This window comes from Physeter macrocephalus, chromosome 3 (assembly GCF_002837175.3).
Source record: "Physeter macrocephalus isolate SW-GA chromosome 3, ASM283717v5, whole genome shotgun sequence".
Taxonomy (NCBI): Eukaryota; Metazoa; Chordata; class Mammalia; order Artiodactyla; family Physeteridae; genus Physeter; species Physeter macrocephalus.
The window spans coordinates 8,990,111-9,006,325 of record NC_041216.1 but is presented as its reverse complement, the minus strand read 5'-3'; the positions used below and the strand labels follow the sequence as shown (position 1 = coordinate 9,006,325).

The 16,215-nt window shown below is 45.0% G+C and overlaps 1 protein-coding gene across 1 annotated transcript in view; it reads right to left on the bottom strand.

Annotated features, from left to right (window-relative positions):
* CSMD2 (CUB and Sushi multiple domains 2) overlaps positions 1–16,215 on the bottom strand; it is a 653,863-nt gene that overhangs the window by 544,573 nt on the left and 93,075 nt on the right. Inside the window, 1 exon segment of the mRNA XM_055082266.1 lies at positions 1,888–2,000. Within this exon segment, the coding sequence (XP_054938241.1) occupies positions 1,888–2,000 (113 nt within the window).

Here is a 16,215-nt window from a genome sequence, read left to right as displayed (position 1 = left end):
AAAAAAAAAAAAAAAAAAAAAAAAAAAAACTTCATTTATAAAAACAAGCCAGGAACTGCATTTGGCCAGGTGGGCCATAGTTTATTGATCCCTGATCTAGACCCTTCCAAGAAAAAAATACATATACCCTTATACATTCAGAATGTGGTTTCTAACTACAAGGGGTTTGCAGACCTTTGATGCCCTACTGTAGACCTCCCCATGAATTCCAGGCTAGAACCTCTGATTTTACAAGGCTCTATGAATGTACCTTCAGCTCTGCTCTGCCTGATGGAGAAGCACTTGGCATTGTTTCCCAGAGCAGGCAACGTGGTCAGGGATCAACAGGACACTTTTTTCCTAAAACCTCATAAAAGTCCAGGCCTCAGACAAGTATCCACAAAGATTGCTAAATGAGGACACCATTAGGGCCCAGCTGGGTCCCGCTGTGTGTCAGCCCCTCCTGGGACCTCTGCAGCCACCAACTCTAATGTCAATGACTCCTTCCCCCCACCATCCCCAAACACAGCCAGTCCCCCCAAGGCCCACATATTGTGGAAGAAGCTTCTGAAGAGGCCTCTCTTACTTAATCAAGAGGTTGTAGCTCAGACTCAAAGAGACTTAGTTTGGGTTCAGAGCCAAAGGTCCAGGCTGAGGACAGAACCAGGATGACCAAGATCACAGGCTTGCTTTTGGGAGGAACTGATTGTTTTTTCCAAAGAAATTGGGTTATCCCAGGAGACTTCACTTTAAAGACAAATAGGTCTTTTCAGAAGCCCTCAGTTAAAGCAATCTGGAGTTATGACAGAAGCCCCCAGTTAAAGGCATGTGAAACTTTCTCTGGAGCCTTCTTAGTACCTTTAGTTAAAAATAACTGAGACCTTCTCAGGAACTCTCAGTCGCTAAGGTTAAAGCACCAAACACCCCTTACCAACAGGCGTGAATTTTGCCGAGGGAGTTAGGATTTGCCCTCTTTCTGTGGTATACTCCTGGCCAAGACAAAGGTGGTATCTATTTGTATATTGCTATAGCTCCATTCAAGAAAGCATCACTTATTCTTTAAGTTCTTAGAGGCAAGAAGAAGAAAGCTTTCAAATAACTGGCATGCTTTACTAGGGTGTTATGTCATTATTGTTATTAATTATCATTAACAGTCTTAAAATATGCCTATGAATGATCTCAACACAAAATAGCAGTGTGGGTCTTAGCCAAGAGCAGCATAATTACCTATTAATGAGATGAAAATTTCCCAGGAAAATGACAGTGATCTAGACGTACCACCTTCTGAACTAACATAATAAAGTTAATAATAATAATAGTGTATAATCTGAAGATATTAGTGTTAATTTGAATGCTAACACCATATTTAAACAGGCTGAGAGAAGTGGAAATTATTTGCATAACTCAAACCAAGAAACCCTAATCTGTGCTATCAAGGAAAAATTGATTGTTCTTCTCTGAATGATATAAAGCTGACTTTCTGCAGTCACTATAGTGAGCAAAAAAATTTTTCAGCTACTTATTTTATGTCTTTTACTTAGGGCTTATATCTGCCTTATTTCCAAAACCAAGCCAAGCTACCTTATAATACAGTGAAGCCCAAGAGAAAACAGAATTTAAAAAATAAAAACACAACAAAACCCAGTTAAGGGGAGAGAAGGAGATGTTACCAGGCCCTCAAGATAAACGACTGCAGCTCAGCTCTGATTTCAAGTCTCAGTTTCCTGGAAACAACGCAGCAGGGGCAATCTAAGTAACTGAGTTACTGGCTAGTAACCAGCCTTGTTAGGACTGGCACAAGCTCTGAATCTGAAGAAGCCCTTCCCAGCAGCTAAGAGCAGCGCAGCCCTGCCTGCGGCTATTACAACCTCACACACAAGGCTCCTGAGGCCAGGCCGAGGCACCTACCTTCGTAGCTGGCATGGAAGCCCTGTGCGCTGACTGCGTAGTCACTGATGAGGCGCAGAGAGAGGGTGGTGGCCGCGCTGACGATGGTGGCCGGCAGCTGAAAGCCTGTGAGCCTGAAAGACAAAGAGGTGAGATGGAGGGAGGATGACCCCCTTGGGAACTGAACATGCCTTAAGCATTTATTGAGCACGTGCTGGATGCACGGTGCTGATCTAGGCACAGGCAAGGATATGAAAGAAGTCGAACACCAGGCATATGCAAGGTGTTCAAAGTTAAAGTAATTTTCAGCAAAGGTGATGGAGACCAATCACAGAAATATGGGGGGCTACTTCCCCGAAGCCATGGGCTACCCCTGACCTGGAGGCTTGCTCATTTATGGCTCTTCTCTTTCTCCTCCTCCAGTTTCTTCTCCTGATGAATCCAAGCAGGACCCTACGGGGCCTTCCCCGAACAGACTCCCCCAACCCCATGTCCTCCACCTGCCTCTTGTCCGTAGAAAAACTGTAGCCTCCTAGGCCTTCTCTGAGTTCCAAAGAGTAAATTTAATCAGAGAAGTGAGAAAATGAAGAAAGAAAGGAAAACAGTCAAGCTAGACAAAATAATAATAGCTTAGCCATTAAACAAAGTCAAGGACCTTTAGTTCCTCCTCAGGGGCTACACATAATATTCTGAGCCATGTCCTTCGAGCTGTTTTGCAGATGCTGAAAATCCCATCAGGTGAAAGAAGTTAACTGGATGCTGCCCACAGCATGCAGATCCCCAGACCAGTTAGAACCAGAAGGTTGATGATGTTGACTCCCGATTACCTCACCACCAACCAATCAGAAGAACGTCCACAAGCTGATCACTTACCCCACAACCCCCCTCCCTCACCCTGTCTTTACAAACCTTTCCCTGAAAGCCTTCAGGGAGTTTGGCATTCTAAGCACTAGCTACCTGGACTCCTTGCTTGGCACCCTGCAATAAACCACAACCTGGTGTCAGTAGATTGCCTTTATTGCGTGTGGACAAGCAGACCCACATTTCGTTCAGTAACACTGACTCTTCCCTTTCTGGCTAAGGTCCTTTGAGGCTCTGGGTAGACTTTGCCACAAATTTACAATGAATAATCACCAACAGACAATATTTATTCACATACAGAGGAAAATATATCCAACTCTAAGTGGCAGAATGTGGATGCTTCTTATCATAGACTTTATTCTTTAAAAGGAATAGGTCTACTGCTTTTATAGAAATGATAAGTGCTTATTACTTTTAAAAGATGAAACCAAAAAATAAAAACCCAATACAATCTAGAAATAATTTTCCTTGACAGTTGACATACAAAGAGATGGAAGGATGAGTAGTTCAGATCATCTTCAGTGAAATAATTTCACACAAATGGGATCAAATTGTATGTGCTTTTAAAATTAAAATGCTTACATTTTTTTCCTGCGAGTTAAGTAAAGAAAAAGAAACAGGGGTGAAACAAAAGGAATTGTTGAACCTGAAATAATATGTTTTTAGCACAAGAGAGTCATTTTTAAAAGATTCTTCTAATTTTAAAAGGATAAAATAATGAAGCTTTCACTGAACACTTGGGAACATATTTTAGGAAAGGAGTTGTCCTCTGCTGGGTGTCCACACATGGTGGCCCCCACAGGTGACGTGATTGTGCACAAAGGTGGTGGTGGGGTGGCCAGGCTCCTGTCCACCTTTGTCCTTTGTCCCCTATCTGAGGCTTATCTACCGTCCCCCACCCCCCGGCAGGGCTCAGGGAGGAATTCAAAGTGTACCTTTACCTCCATATTTAAGTAGTTTGGGATACCTGTGGTGTTCCTGGATCCATCTCTGTACCTCCCATTGCTATATAATATCTGGATGCCCAGATATCCCCTGGAGGGCATGAGTACTGGGTTCAAACAAATTAAATCAGGTATTTGCTAATGCCCGCCATGAAAAGCCCAGTGCTAGGTGAAGCCCTTGCCCTCCCCATCATCCTAATCTTATAGGATTTATGTTAACTCAGAATAAACTGAAGGAAAAGAGAAGGAAAAGTAATCAAACTGTAAAAGGGGGGAACAAATAAGTTTCAAGGTCATCTTCTCTTAAGGTATCAAAACACCCAGCAAAGGATCCCTACATCACTCCATCTTCTCTTCCCATCCCTGTCCCTGTCTTTCTGTCTCTATCTCCCTCACTTTCTCACATGATCAAAAAATTTATATGTCAAATATTGAAACCATACATATTAGAAGGAAACAAACTAGTTTTAATCCTCTTACGCTGGTGAAGGTCTTTCTAAGTGTGACATGTTTAAAGAACCCCTTTGGCTTCTACCTGCCCGTCATTGTATGGGGTTGTGACAGATACCCCACCTGCTCGCTAGCCACAGAACTGGGCAAATGACCAATCATGGCACATCTCTCATCTTTACAGACTGGTTCAAGGCAGGGAGAAGGGGGAGGAGGACATATAACCCAAGCAGAGTCATTCTGAGTCCTTCCATGGGGTATGATATACAGACTTCGAGAGTCTTTTCTTTGGGGATTCTAAATCATTAGAATGTAAGCTCAGAACTGCCAGCAGTTCTTTTAATCATTACACAGAGATTATCTGCTTTAGAGAAAATGATATCTCATATAGATATAGACAAAGCTGAACAGTGAGACTCACAGACTTAGAGGGTGGGCTTGTGGTTGCCAAGGGGGAAAGGTGAGGGGGAGGGATGAACTGGGAGGTTGGGATTGGCATATACACACTACTATATGTAAAATAGGTAATTAACAAGGACCTACTGTACAGCACAGGGAACTGTACTCAACACGCTGTAATAACCTATATGGGAAAAGAATCTGAAAAAGAATAAATATATGAATATGTGTAACTAAATCCCTTTCTGTACACCTGAAACTAACACAACATTGTGAATCAACCATATTCCAATATAAAATAAAAAATAAAAATAAAACTTTCATAAAACTAAGAATAGAAGGAAACTTCCTGTCTTGATAAAGAGCATCTACAAAAATCCTATGGCTAGCCTCACACTTAATGGCGCAGGACTGAATGCTTTTCTCCTACGACTGAGAACAAGGCAAGGATCTAACAATCCAATTGGAAAATCGGCAAAAGACATGAAAAGACATTTCACTAAGGGGATATGTGGATGGCAAATAAGCGCAAGAAAAATGTTCAGGGCTTCCCTGGTGGCGCAGTGGTTGAGAGTCCGCCTGCCGATGCAGGGGACACGGGTTCGTGCCCCGGTCCGGGAAGATCCCACGCGCCGCAGAGCGGCTGGGCCCGTGAGCCATGGCCGCTGAGCCTGCGCGTCCGGAGCCTGTGCTCCGCAACGGGAGAGGCCACAGCAGTGAGAGGCCCGCGTACCGCAAAAAAAAAAAAAAAAAAAAAAAAAAAAAAGTTCAACATCATTAGCCATTAGGGAAAGGGAAATTAAGACCATTATGAGATATTACTACACACCATTAGAACAGATAAAAATAAAAATAGTGACAACACCAAAGACTGACAACAATGCAGAGCAACTGGATCTTTCATACGTTGCTGGTAGAATGTAAAATGGTACAGACAGTCTGGAAAATGGACAATTTCTTTTTAAAAAATACTACACATACACTAGTCATACAACTCAGCAATCACACTCCTGGGTATTTGTCCCAGAGAAATGAAAAACTGGTGCCCACAACAAAAATCTGCACATGATTGTTCAGAGCAGCTTTGCTTGTTTGTTTGTTTGTGGAATAGCCCCAAATTGAAAACAACAAAAATGTCCTAAAATAGGTGAATAATTAAACCAACTGCAGTACATCCATGCCATGGAATACTACTCACTAATAAAAACGAATGGACTATTGATACATATAACACCTGGGATGGACCTCTAGGTTATTATGCTTAGTGAAAAAAAAAGCTTATCTCAAAAGATAACGTAGCAGATGATTCCATTTATATAACATTCTGGAAATGACAATATTAAAGAGATGGAAAACAGATGAGCGGTTGCCGGAGGTTCGGTTTGGTGAGAGGAAGGGGAGTGGGGTGATTATAAAGGAGTAGCACAAGGGAGAACTTTGTGGTGATGGAACAATTCCACATCTTGATTGCACTGGTGGTGACAAGAATCCACACAGGATAAAATGACACAGACGTGGGCTTCCCTGGTGGCGCAGTGGTTGAGAATCCGCCTGCCGATGCAGGGCACGCGGGTTCGTGCCCCGGTCCGGGAAGATCCCACATGCCGCGGAGCGGCTGGGCCCGTGAGCCACGGCCGCTGAGCCTGCGCGTCCGGAGCCTGTGCTCCGCAGCGGGAGAGGCCACGACAGCGAGAGGCCCGCGTACCACCCAAAAAAAAAAAAAAAATGACATAGACGTACGCACACACATTGCACCAACGTCTATTTCCTGGTTTTGATGTTGCACTGTACTTACATTAGATGTACCCATTGGGGGAATCTGGGAGAAGGGTGCATGGAACGTCCCTGTATGATCTTTACAACTTCCTGTGGATCTATAATTATTTGAAAATTAAAAGTTCTGAGAAATCGTGTATGTGGCTCACATTATATTTTTATTGGACAGCACCTCGGTCCTCCATTAAATCTGACATAAACTCAGTCTACCTAGATTGAGCCTTGAGCTGCTACTTGGTTCTTGGTGGGTCCCTCCGTTCAGCTGCCTCCTGGTCCTTTCAACCCCAACAATGTCCCCACCCACCACCAAACACACACACGTGCATCCTTGGCTGGGTCCTTGCTGGAAATGGCTGACCACCAGAACCACAACCCTGGCCCTCAGCCCACCACTCTCTTGTTCACTGGTTTCCCACCAACTTGCCCATGCACCAGACATCCTTCTCCACCCCCAGATAGTCACGTATGATAATGCCAGACTGCGGATCCCAGTGGACCCTGATATCAAAATACCAAATTATCCCCAAAGGGCTCAGACCTCTATCTGGATCTGAACTTCAGGCCCCATCCCCTTTTTGTCTCTACCCCTAAGCGTGCCCAGTTCACAGCAGCTGCAACTTGCCTCTCACGGACGTGCACCAGCATTATGCCTTGGTGCCCTTCCCAGACACTCAACAACATACAGCTTCATGCAGAAGTCTCACACCTCACCAAGGAATGACCACTTCTCCCCTGAAGTCGTCTCTGGAAACGACATTCTTCCCAACGAGTAAAATTTGTTGATTTTATTCCCCTAGCTAGTTCCACGATATTTTTGAGCTGCCATTAAAGCTTCCTAGACCCTAGTTTCTTGGTACTCTATTGACACAAGCTGCAAAGAGCTAATGTACACTGTCAACAAACAATTACAGTTTTATCACTTGCAATATATGGAATTGCAGCTTACTAGGCATTTTCTCTAATCAGATATTTACCACTGCTCTGCGCTTTCCCAGGCTGGGGAGATAAATTCTAACATGGAGGGTTCCTCAAAGGTGCTAAAGCTGGAGGGGGTGGGCAAGCTTGAGTCTCCCCATCTGGATACTTGAATCATTTCTCTGCCCTGTGGCCTGCTCTTCCCTCACCGACTCCTTACTGTTGAATTGATTTCAGACGAGTTGATGACCCCGCAAGCCAGGAGGAGATATCACGTTGCATGTCGGAGAAAGCAAATAAAACTTGCAGATTTTCACATCTCTTATCTGACAGGTCTAAATACTATACTTAAAGGAGTGAGGTATTTTTCAATAGTGCAATCCGGACTTATTAGAGAAATGGGGTAAAATGATGGCAGGAAAGGCAAGAGGCTCCTCTTGCTGTTGGTTACCTTCTTGTTGACTCTAAAATGTGCGGAGAACAGCTTCGGCAAACAGATGGCATGGCCACAGATGTAAGCTAATACTCTTCTTTCGCTTTATCAAGGCTTCTTGGATGTTCCACTTCCTCAAGAGCCTTTTTTTGGCTTGTCTCCCTGCCCAGAGGAGCCCAGAGTCTTGGAAACTGGTGATGCTCATGACCCCACATTTCTCACTGTCCCACTTCAGAATCCATCAATGGCTTCCAACTGTCCTTACGATTAAAACCAAAATCCCGGGCTTCCCTGGTGGCGCAGTGGTTGAGAGTCCGCCTGCTGATGCAGGGGACGCGGGTTCGTGCCCCGGTCCGGGAAGATCCCACGTGCCGCGGAGCGGCTGGGCCCGTGAGCCATGGCCGCTGAGCCTGCGAGTACGGAGCCTGTGCTCCGCAATGGGAGAGGCCACAGCAGTGAGAGGCCCGCGTACCACAAAAAAACCCAGAAAAACAAAAACAAAAGCCCTAAGGAGGCCCACAAAGTCTGCCTGGCTCCAGCCCCTCCAGTCTTCTTTGGTCAAGGGTGGGGGCAGCAGTCAGCCCAGAGTGCAGGCAATAAGGGGTGTATTTCCTGTGGAGAACTTGAAAACAATAATAAAGCGGGCTTGAAAAGTCTACTTATTATCACCATGAGTCTGCACCCCAAACAGTGTCAGTGATAAAATCCTCTTCCTCACCTCTCTCCCACCCTCCTCCTTGATACACTGCTGGTTCAGTTCCTTCAATTGGCCAAGCCCCCATCCTCAGGGCCTTTGCACATGCTGTTTCCGCTTCAGAACATTTTCTCACATCCCCTCCACCTCTTTGATTAACCCCTTCTCATCATTCAAGTTCAAGGTGCACACCACCTATGAACATGTAGTATGGCAAGAAAGAAACTTTTAGTGAGTTAAGCCTTGGAGACTTGAGGGTTGTTTGTTACCATAATGTTTCAAAGTGTAGGTTTTTATTACTATTCAGGTATGGTGAGGGCAACAGATGAGGAGGCAATTGCCATCGCAAAGATAGTTTGTTACAGTTCCCAAAGGTGGGGGAGGGAGCATGCCATGCCACACAGGGCCACACGGGGAAGCACCAGGGTTGGTCAGGATGTAGAAGGGATAGGAGGAAAATATGAGCAAGAGCCTTAATTGGGGTTGCAGTAGGGGAAGGAATGGGTGAGGCAGGGTAAGCAGGCGACTGCCCTTAGTTGTCTGACATCTGACCCTGGGGTGCTTAGGGCAGGGGGACGGTGGCTTAACAGATAAGAGCTCAGTAAAGGAGGTAGGTGGGCTCTGAATTGGTTGGTTTGCATATAAAAGGCTCACTCCCAAGAGAGTAGTTTGCTGTGTCTTACAATTGCTAACCCTGAGAGGGGCTGCCTTTCCTGGGTTAGCAAAGTCCCAAGATGTCAAAGCATCAGAAAATATTTGTATTATTTGTGTGATTAACACACACAGCCATACATGGCCCATCCTGACAATTATTCTTTTTTTTTTCATTGCTAGCATTTATCACATTTCCTAATAAGATGTATTTTGGGGTAAATATTTTTATTATTTTTGTGATTATTTTGTTCAGGTCTCCATGAAAGCAGTGGATATGTTTGCTTTCCCCATCCTCGTCCAGTTCATTGCATACAGTAAGTTCCCTACATATGAACAAGTTCCGTTCGGGGAGCGCTTTCGTAAGTCCAGTTTGTACGTAAGTCCAACAAGGTTAGCCTAGGTACCCAACTAACACAATCGGCTATATAGTACTGTGCTGTAATAGGTTTATAATACTTTTCAAACAAATAATACATAACAAACAAACAAACACAAAAAATAAAGCAAACATTTTTAATCTTCCAGTACAGTACCTTGAAAAGTACAGTGGTACAGTACAACAGCTGGCCTACAGGGGCATTGAGTGAACAGGCAAGAAGAGTTACTGACGGGAGGAGAGAGAGGAGGTGGGAGGTGGTAGAGCTGAAGGATCGTCAGCAACAGGAGACGGAGGGCAGGCTGCAATGGGTAGAGCTGAAGGATCGTCAGCAATAGGAGACGGAGGGCAAGCTGCAATGTCACTCACGCCTGACGTTGATGGCACAGGTTCTGGATTCAACTCTATCTACCCTCTTGAAAAAACGATCCAGTGATGTCTGGGTAGTAGCTCTTTTTTTCTCGTCATAGATGACACGGTAGCACTGGATGCATTCTGAACGGCTGCTGCAACCTTCGTGTACTGTTCTACATTCAGGTGTGGTGCCTCAAAAACTAACAGTGCCTCCTCAAATAAAGAAAATCCCCTTGCCATTTCCTGCATCGTGAATCTCTTTGGTTCGTCAGTTACTTCTTCTTCCTCTTGTCTGTCTTCGTCCTTTCTCTGGGCCTCCAATTCCTGGCACTTCTTAGCAGTACCAGCTACATCACCACTGCTTTTATGCTTGCATCCAGACATCCTGGGCTTGAAATAAAGACACTGTACTACTGTACTCTATACAGTACTGTTAAAGTACACAAAAGCGCAACCACTTGTAGAGGATGCACACACGTGACAATGTACACCAGACACATGAACTAACTTATGTTACTGGACATGTGAATGCACATTCGCATCTTTGAAAGTTCACAACTTGAATGTTCGTATGTAGGGGACTTGTATTTATTTTTGAATGAATGAATGGAGGGTTATCTGTCATTTCCAGGGGCAGTCACACAGTGTCACAGTTCATCGTGATGCTGCCAGGAGAGACAACAGGAGGGGGAGACAGCTGGACATGGTATAAGTAACACTTACTGACTCTGGCCATCTCCCTACACCCATGAAACAGGGTGAGATACAAGGAAAAAGCAGCCTGTTCTGAACATCTCCAGGAAGAAGAGGGGCTTTTAATGGGGCTATCAGGAAGAAGGGACAGAGGGAAGTGGAGGGAGGGTGGAGAGGAAGCAGTGAGCCCAGGTGGGAAGGTGAGACGGCCCCAGGCTCAGAACTGCACCCTCCCTGCTTTGTGGAGACTGAGGAAGGGAGAGACCCTTAGAAGAGAATTGCTCCGTGGGGCACCCGGCAAGGCTGGACTGTCCACAAAAGGCCTGGTACGTCCCCACCCAAGTTTGGCCCAGATGCAGCTGAGTTGGTGCTGCCCACCTGCAAAAAGCACTGAGGCCTTGAGCATATCAGCAGTGGCCAGTGTGGCCTGAAGACCAGGGGGACCCTCCTGAAATGTTGAAGTCTGTGAAAGACTTGCTTGGGGGAACCGCAACAACGGCTGACATGAGATTTCTCACCTTCATGAGTGGGGGCTCTAGGTCAAAATTTTTTTTTAATGCAATGGTATGACATTTTTTCCACCCAAGAGAAGCATTTGCATATTCCTACCTGTAAAAATAAAAGGTAGTCTTCTGACTCCAGGAGAGAGTACCCATGTCTGAGAATTCCAAGGCTCTCAGTTGACTGACTACCATCTTCCCAAGCTGGGGCCTCTGGGCTCTGAGGCACAAGGGTTGAGGTGAGACCTTGAAGGAACCCTGTCAGGTGAGGAACAGTTGAAGGAAGTGGGCATGGAAAGTAAAAGAGAATCGGTCAGGAGAGAACTGTCTTCAAATCCCTGAAAGTCCATGCCTGACACACCAACGTCCTCATGAAATGATGAGCGAGAACCAGGACCACAAGGATGGAGGTTCTGGGGAAGCTACTTGGGTCCATCAACATACAGAAGAACATGGGCAGTCACACCTGCTTGGGGAGGGAATAGGCTGCCTCTCAAGGTCAATCCAATTTTAATTCCTCAGTGACTTACTGAGTGCCAATGGGTGTCAGACGCTGAACCTCAGAGACGTGGGCCGAGCTCACCGGGACATCGCTTTGTTTCCACTAGTCAGAGGACCCATGGGAAAGACCAGAATGAAACTCTTATCTCCACGAACTCTGATCTGGAGCCTTGGAGTCCACTAGTACAGTGAAGTGGCTCCATTACTGGAGTGTGTGTAAATCCTGATTCCTGATATCTAGAGAAACAGGAGGATAGGACAGACGGAAGAGCAAGGCTTTATTCGAGCGTCTTCCAGGCACATGGCGGCCTTCTGAGATAGGGACAGAACAATGAGTCGTCCCTGCATGAGTACTGCTGTGGCTGGTGCTCTAGGCCTCAAGTGAAACCAGAGATCTGGTCAGCTCTAAGGGCATGATGACTGGGAATGACAGAGACAGACCACCCCTTGGGTGATGTGGCTCAAAGCTTTGCCTTTGCAGTACTTGGCCTGCCTTTCTGCCTCCGCTCACATCTCTCTCCCCTTTGCTCTCTCCCCTGCACCCACATGGGCCTTTACACTTCCCTTGAATGTGCCGTGTTTCTTCCCACCCCAGGGCCTTTGCATATGCTGCCCCCAGGGCTGTGTGCACTGCTCTCTCCCTTAGCCACCCAGGCTGCCACCACCTCACCTATCCATCTCCCACTAGCTTCTGGGGTCTCAGTTTGAATGTTATTTCCTCTGGGAAAGAGTTTGGAAATCCCTGATAAACGTCCTCCAATAACAGAGTATTTCTCCTTTATAATATGCATTCCAATCATAATGATTTGATTTTCTTATTGAATTACTTGTGATGTATCTGTCTTTCCTTCTTGATGGTAAGTCCCTCAAAGATAAGGACGTTTAACTTCTTCTCTCCATCGCTAGCACATATAAGATGGAATAGTGTTATGGACTGCATATGTCCCCCCAGAATTCATATGTTGAAATCCAACTCTCCCCAGAGTTAATGGTACTAGGAAGTGGGGCCTTTGGGAGGTAATTAGGAATCAAAGAGGTCAGGAGGGTGGACCCCTGTTGAATGGGATTAGTGCCCTTACGAGAGTCATGAGAAAGCTTGCTTCCTCTCTCTGCTCTCCATCCACCATATGAGGATACAATGAGAAGGTGGCAGTCTGTGTGCGACCCGGAAGACAGCTCTCACCAGATCCTCACCATGCTGGCACCCCGATCTTAGACTTTCAGCACCCAAACATGGGAAATAAATCTCTGTTGTTTATAAGCCACCCAGTCTATGGAATTTTTGTTATAGCAGCCCAAGCTGATTAAGACAAATATGTAGAGAAAGAATGAATGAATATTCAACTGTTAGAGAGTCGACAGAAAACTTGTGCATGGGATGAAGTCCAGGAGGAGAAAGCAGTCACAAGCTTCCAAAAGACAGAAAAAGCCTTGACTGTTGTCCTTTGAAAGGCCAACTTACCAGGTTGGCCCTTGGCTGGAATCTGGGATCATGGATTTCAGGAGGGTCCCCATCATTCCCGGAACTGATAAGAGTGTCCTAAAATATTTGTATAAACACTATGGTTTATACTGAACACCTGCTTTCCCTCTGAATCTGGAACTTTAGTACATGCCAGGCAGAGGGTGCCCATGCAATCTGCCATCAAGAAAAACTCTGGGCACTGAGTCTCCAATGAGCTTCCTTGGGTGGTAACATTTCACTTGTCACAGTTCACTGCTGGGGGGAGTAAGCACATTCTGTGTGACTCTACTGGGAGAGGACTCTTGGAAGCTTGTGACTGCTTTCTCCCCCCGGACTTCATCCTATGCGCAATTTTCCTTTGTTGTTTTGCTCTGTATCCTTTCATTTTAATAAATCATAGCCGGGAGTGCAACTATATGCTGAATCCTGTGAGTCTTCCATTAATCATTGAACCTAAGCTAAGAGTGATCTTGGGGATATCCAACACAGAGGGTAACAAATAAACACAACCAGATTCTTCTACAAAGTACAAATACTAGATTATTCTCCGAAGAATATTCTAGGTGTCCAGTGGTTAAACAGAAATGGGAAATGCTGGGTTAAACAAAGTGAAGCAAGGATTTTTAGAAAATAAACAAAAAACAAGGTGCTTATGGGAGCTTTTAATAAGCTAACAGCAAACTTCCAAGGCAGGAATAGATTATATAACAGTTCCCCAACACATTTGATCATAAACCCTTTTTTTCTTAAAGCAGCATATGGGCCGGGGTTGCGTGGAACCCTCTCTAGGAAATCATATGCCCAGAGAAGGCAGATCACAGCTTGGGCTATTGCTACGTTGGCCAGGAGGCTGCTGATGATCTGGCTGTCAGAAGCCCTGAAACCCATAGTGACACCAAAAGGCTGAAGAGTGCCCCAAGATCTAGAGATCCTTGTAAGAAATCCCCATTTCTGAGGGTGACGCATGCATGTCTCTTCCTTGCGATCTTAAAAAGCCCAACAAATATAGAATTATCCAGGAATAAACAGTAATATAGCAAATTGGGCCTTTATTGAGTGGCTCTCATTTAAGGCTCTTAGCACTTCAAACAGTGATATTTAAAAAAGACATGTCAATTGACATTGGGAATAAAAGAGTAAATGTAAGCAACATTTGTCACACTGACAGGCTTGGCAAATAGTGTTTTGATTTGCCAGCAGCCCTACCCCAGACAGCAGCCACTAGTTAGATACATAAACCATTAAGCTAAAAACAGAACTATCATTACAGGCATCATCTAGTAATTTTCAGGTAATTGATGGACATTAGTCATAATCACACACAATACACAGACACACATAGACACCCCTACAGACACATGTTCTCTCTGGTAATTCCCATTTGCATTTAATCAAGAGCTTCTAAAACTGGGAAACTTGGAAAAATCCGGCCTTCTGTGCTTTTAAGTATATATATATATATCATAAACCCTTTTTTTCTCAGAGCATCCTGTGGGCTGGGGTTCCATGAAACACTCTGGGAAATGAAATGCCCATGGCAGGCAGCTCATGGAGATCATGCTGCTGCTACGCTGGATATAAGAGCACTGACACTCCTGGTCTCAGAAGCCCTGAAACCCACAGTAACCAAAAACCTGGAGAGATGGTTCTTGCGCTGCCCCAAGATCTGGGGATCTTTGTAGTAAACCCCCATTTCTGAGAGTGACCTGGCATTAGCCAGATATCTGCTGAAAAACCCCAGCTTAAGTCCAAAGGATCGTCTCTCAAATGTTCCAGTCTACCCAGAGAACAGTCACTGGCTGTACAAACCGCTGCTTTCAGCTGCCCATGTCCATTTATTTTTCGGAGGCCAGGATATCTGTCCTAAGTATCTGGTTGGATGGGAGCAATGCTAGGCCTCCAAATCACCATATATACTTTCTAGAATGCATGCAGGCTTTAGAAGCAAGGTCTTGGTGTCATAGCAGGCCCACCTGCTGAGGTCTAAAAATGGGGGAGCAGCGCTGTATGTTCGAAATGCAAATCCTCTCAACACACTCTGTCAACACCCAGGAGTATTTCCCATAGGACTGTAGCTTCTGGTTCTGCAGCAGGGAGTTCTGGGTATTCCCTTTTTTTTGCTCTCTGCCAACAGTTCCCAAAACACAATCCATGGAATACTATCCAGTGTTATGTTAATAGGTTTGCCTAAGAACATGCGTAAATAATTTTGGAAAATGCTACACTCAAAGTAGCACCATAGTTCCCAAACTGTGTGCTGAGGTACCCTGGGGTGCTGCAGGGAATTTACAAGAGCACTGAGGGATATTTTAAACTTTCAAGGGAAACTGTGATATTCAGTACCTACTGGACACACAAAGTATTAGCTAGAAGTAGTTCCAGTTTCAACTTGAAGGTACATTCCATTAAATGACATCATTTCTTTTCAGACCTGGGTGTTTGGTCGTTGGTGTGAAATAAAGTAGGTGCTGTGTGACAATCAGTACAGAACAGGATGTGAGGGTAGTAGCGTCCAATCGGATTCCAAGGTTTGAGAAGCTGTGCAGAGCCCAACAAGTACACATATTCCGTTAGTAAGTATTTGTGATTAGTTAAGGACGAAATAAAAATATGATTTTTTTCTTTCAATTTATATTGATTATTTTTTCAAAGAGCTACAAAGTTGTTAGGATATAAGTACTTATTCAGCTAGTCAGCCCTTACTACTTAATAAATGGAGCTGATAGGTATTTCTTTTACCCATGGAGAACGGTGGAAATATTACTGAAGCACTTAATGGTACCTCAAACTAAGAAACGTTGGGATCCTGAATATTACTGTATTAAAGGCTCTGAGAAGTCCTTCAGCAAAAAAGATAGAGTTTGAGCCTTACACTTCTCGGTTCAGCACACCCATGAACAGCCTTCTTTACAACATCATCTCAGGAAATCGAGGTGGACGTTACCCAGGATTTGTGCTATGATCTGACAGGTTCAAAAAAGAGACCAGAATCTTACTTATTCCCACAATTAACATTTAAAAATTATTTCTCCTCAATCATCCATTCAACAAATATTAATTGTGTGCCCTATTATACATCATGTACTATGCTTGGCTCTAAGGATAAAAATTTATAAGACATGGACCTGGCCTTCAAGGAGTTCACCCTCAAAAGGAGGCATTCGGACTTCCCTGGTGGCGCAGTGGTTGCGCGTCCGCCTGCCGATGCAGGGGAACCGGGTTCGCGCCCCGGTCTGGGAAGATCCCACATGCCGCGGAGCGGCTGGGCCCGTGAGCCATGGCCGTTGAGCCTGCGCGTCCGGAGCCTGTGCTCCGCAACGGGAGAGGCCACAGC